At 40.6% G+C, this 2893-nt stretch overlaps 1 protein-coding gene across 1 annotated transcript in view; it reads right to left on the bottom strand.

The window, feature by feature from the left end:
- The window catches only part of ARHGEF6 (Rac/Cdc42 guanine nucleotide exchange factor 6), a 111134-nt gene continuing 108241 nt past the window's right edge, over positions 1–2893 (bottom strand). Inside the window, exons 22-23 of the mRNA XM_006924196.3 lie at positions 2705–2759; positions 1–1827 (exon numbers count right to left, since the gene is read on the bottom strand). Of these exons, the coding sequence (XP_006924258.2) occupies positions 1687–1827; positions 2705–2759 (196 nt within the window). The 3' untranslated portion in view covers positions 1–1686. The remainder of the gene's footprint in view (positions 1828–2704; positions 2760–2893) is intronic.

Genomic DNA, 2893 nt, shown 5'->3' with positions numbered 1-2893 from the left:
TTTTCAATTTTTAGGTGAAAGATGGCATATCTAAACTGCTGTGCTTAAACAGAATGACAGCCAATTCCTAGAAATCTCCTTCACTCTTAGCTTCCCATGACAGTCATGTGTGGTTGGCTGATTTGGACTGCAGGAATAGTCCATTTCCTGTGGATGGTGTAATTTCTGCTGTGCAGCAAGCAGTCAACAGCCCCGTACCATGTAGCTACAGGAATTTGAGACCCCCAGTACTAGAAAGAAAAAGGGCTTGGCAAGTTGGAGGTTTCAAACTTCAAGTTTGATTTCTAAACAACATTCGTAAAACCCACATTTATAGGCACTCATTAAATGTATCTGGAAAACAACTTTGATTAGTCCATTGGCCTTCTGCTCTCTTTCCAGTTCATCTTGAACACCTGGACAAATTTCACCAATTTGGGAGAGAGAGCCTTGGGCTGACTTTTGATTATATGAAATTTGGATGTGTGCTGCCCTTCTGTGACCATCATCTAAACCTGGTTCATCACAGTTTTAATTTCTGAGATACTGGCAAAGACGATGATTTGATTTGATAAGCAACTTGAATAAACCAATTTCAAAGAATCAGCTTCACTAGTAACCAACACACAGCTACTAGAGTAGCCTTTTCTTCCCAGATATGCAAAGAAGTCTTACTCAAAGAGGCTGATGAATATTACAGCTTCTCACAGCATATATGGGAGAGCATTAAAGTGAGTTAAAGCTATCTACTAGGGCACAATATTTCCTCAATGAAAGATTGTTTTAAAAAAGATGAGAGAAGTCGTAATTTGAATATACAATGTAAGTAAAGTAACTGCTCACAGTCTATATTTTTAAAAAGTAAGCAAAGCATACATATACTAGTTTAAACACCACTTGGTATGGTTGGCCAAAAGCACTGGGGAGATATTAAACTTACACACGAGGCAGAAGGCTAGGGGAAAATCATATCATGTACTGGGGTAGAGATGGTCAACTCTGCTGCTGAAGTGAGGACTATCTAGTGCAACTTGCTAATGGATTTGGTGTTGGCATGGATGACCAGAACTTCTGACCCACAGAGTTAAAATGTAAACCAACACAAGGTAAATAGGGGCATTACTGTTTTCTTGGTCTTATAGACAGCAGAGGGCAGTAATTAAAAAAAGTGTACATTGAGGAGTGGCACATGATGGTTCAGGGAAGGGCAACTGGATCATTGGGCAAATGTGTTCATCTGTCACCCTATTCTAGCCATAGCTCAAAAAGTTTTGCTTTCAGTAAATTAAGTACTGGGGGGCTTCCAGGTATAGGAAAGCATTGGGGGAAAAGTCAAGTTCACCTTTAATAAGCCATGGCCAGCTGCTTTGGGATCGTAGCCAGCCCCAAAAGAGTAATGGTTGTTAAAGAGGCACTATGAATTGAAGGCCATCTGAAGACCACTTAAGTCATTTGCCTACATTAGCTTTCTTTTTGTTATTGAATGGAAAAGATGCTAAGGAGACTTTTACTACCACTTTTTGCCTTTACCCCTATTGAAAAAATGTAACCAACCAACCAACAATGAGCATTCAAGCAAACAGAGGGGAAAGGGGCTGACTCAAATACAAAATAAAAACCAGAGAGGTGAGCAAACTGAGCCAAACCATTCAGCTGGACATTTCAAGATATGCTGATGGCACACTCTACCCAGCTGCACAGTAATGGTTATGGAAGAATGGAGGTCTTGCTACTGGACTCAGCCCGAACGCACTCATCAGTTTGCTTCAACAGCCTCCGGACCAGCTTTTCTAGGTCCCTTCTTGATTTCAATTCTTCTTCCAAGCATTGCTTCATTCTTTTATTCTCCTATGATGGGAAAAGACTTGTTGATTACCAAACAAATTGACTCCTTCTCAGAGCTCTTCTTGCTCATCCTCTTGTTGGCCTTTACCACTCACTACACTTTCTTTCTTCAAACTCCTCTCTCTTAACTTCTAAGACAAGGCAGCCACTTGATTCTCCTATCTCTCTCTAACCAATCCTTCTTTCTTGAAATACAGACATTCTCTAAAGCTCCAGTCCTGGTCTCTGCTAATTCAACACTCTTTTCACTTAGTGTCTGTTCTCTTTCAACTCAAGTATCTCTTAAGGGGCCTCCCAAATCTCTCTGATACTGACCTCATCTCATATCATGAGCGCTAGGTCCACAGTCCCCAATCCCAACTTGGTATTTACACTTAGATGTGTTACAAGTACCTCAAACTCATTATGTCCCAAAGTGAACTCAGTGTCTCCATCCCCAAACTTCTCTTCCTTCTGTGGTTGCTGAGCTCCATAAAGAGCACCACCACATCATACTAGATACCCAGGTAAGAAGCTTCATCTTCAATCCCCTGGCTCTTTTTTAATCCCAACATCACATCATCATTTTCCACAGGCTCTAACTCTGTGACGTGTCTTCTTTTAAATTTGTTTTCCTTTTCCATATCCTCAGTGGTACTGCCTCACATTAGGATTTCATCATGTCTCACTCTGCTTTATAACAATTTCCTAAGTGATCTTCAAGTCTCTGGTCTCTCTCCCCTCCAATCCATCCTTTACCCTGACACCAGGGACAGTCAGTCCTCAAACACAAGGAAGAGTGTACATCATGGAGCACTGGATCACATCTGCAGAGGAGCCCACAAATCATGATTTATAATTCTGGTTATGATCTGAAAAAGAGACTTTTATATTTCATTACCTGTTTTAGTTCTTTGACCTCATCCTTCAAGGCATAAACAGTGTCAACGAGGCTCCTAGAATATAAAGTCCAGAGATTAATAGCTGGCCTAAAATGCTGTTAAGTATCGTTAAGTAAAGATCCTGAAAAACAGTGATTTTCTAGCTGATCAGAAGAGACACTGCTATAAATTGTCCTTGTATTCCTTAT

Source organism: Pteropus alecto, unplaced genomic scaffold (assembly GCF_000325575.1).
Source record: "Pteropus alecto unplaced genomic scaffold, ASM32557v1 scaffold139, whole genome shotgun sequence".
Taxonomy (NCBI): Eukaryota; Metazoa; Chordata; class Mammalia; order Chiroptera; family Pteropodidae; genus Pteropus; species Pteropus alecto.
Note: the sequence above shows the minus strand (reverse complement) of the source record. Positions and strands in the feature narration are given on the sequence as shown.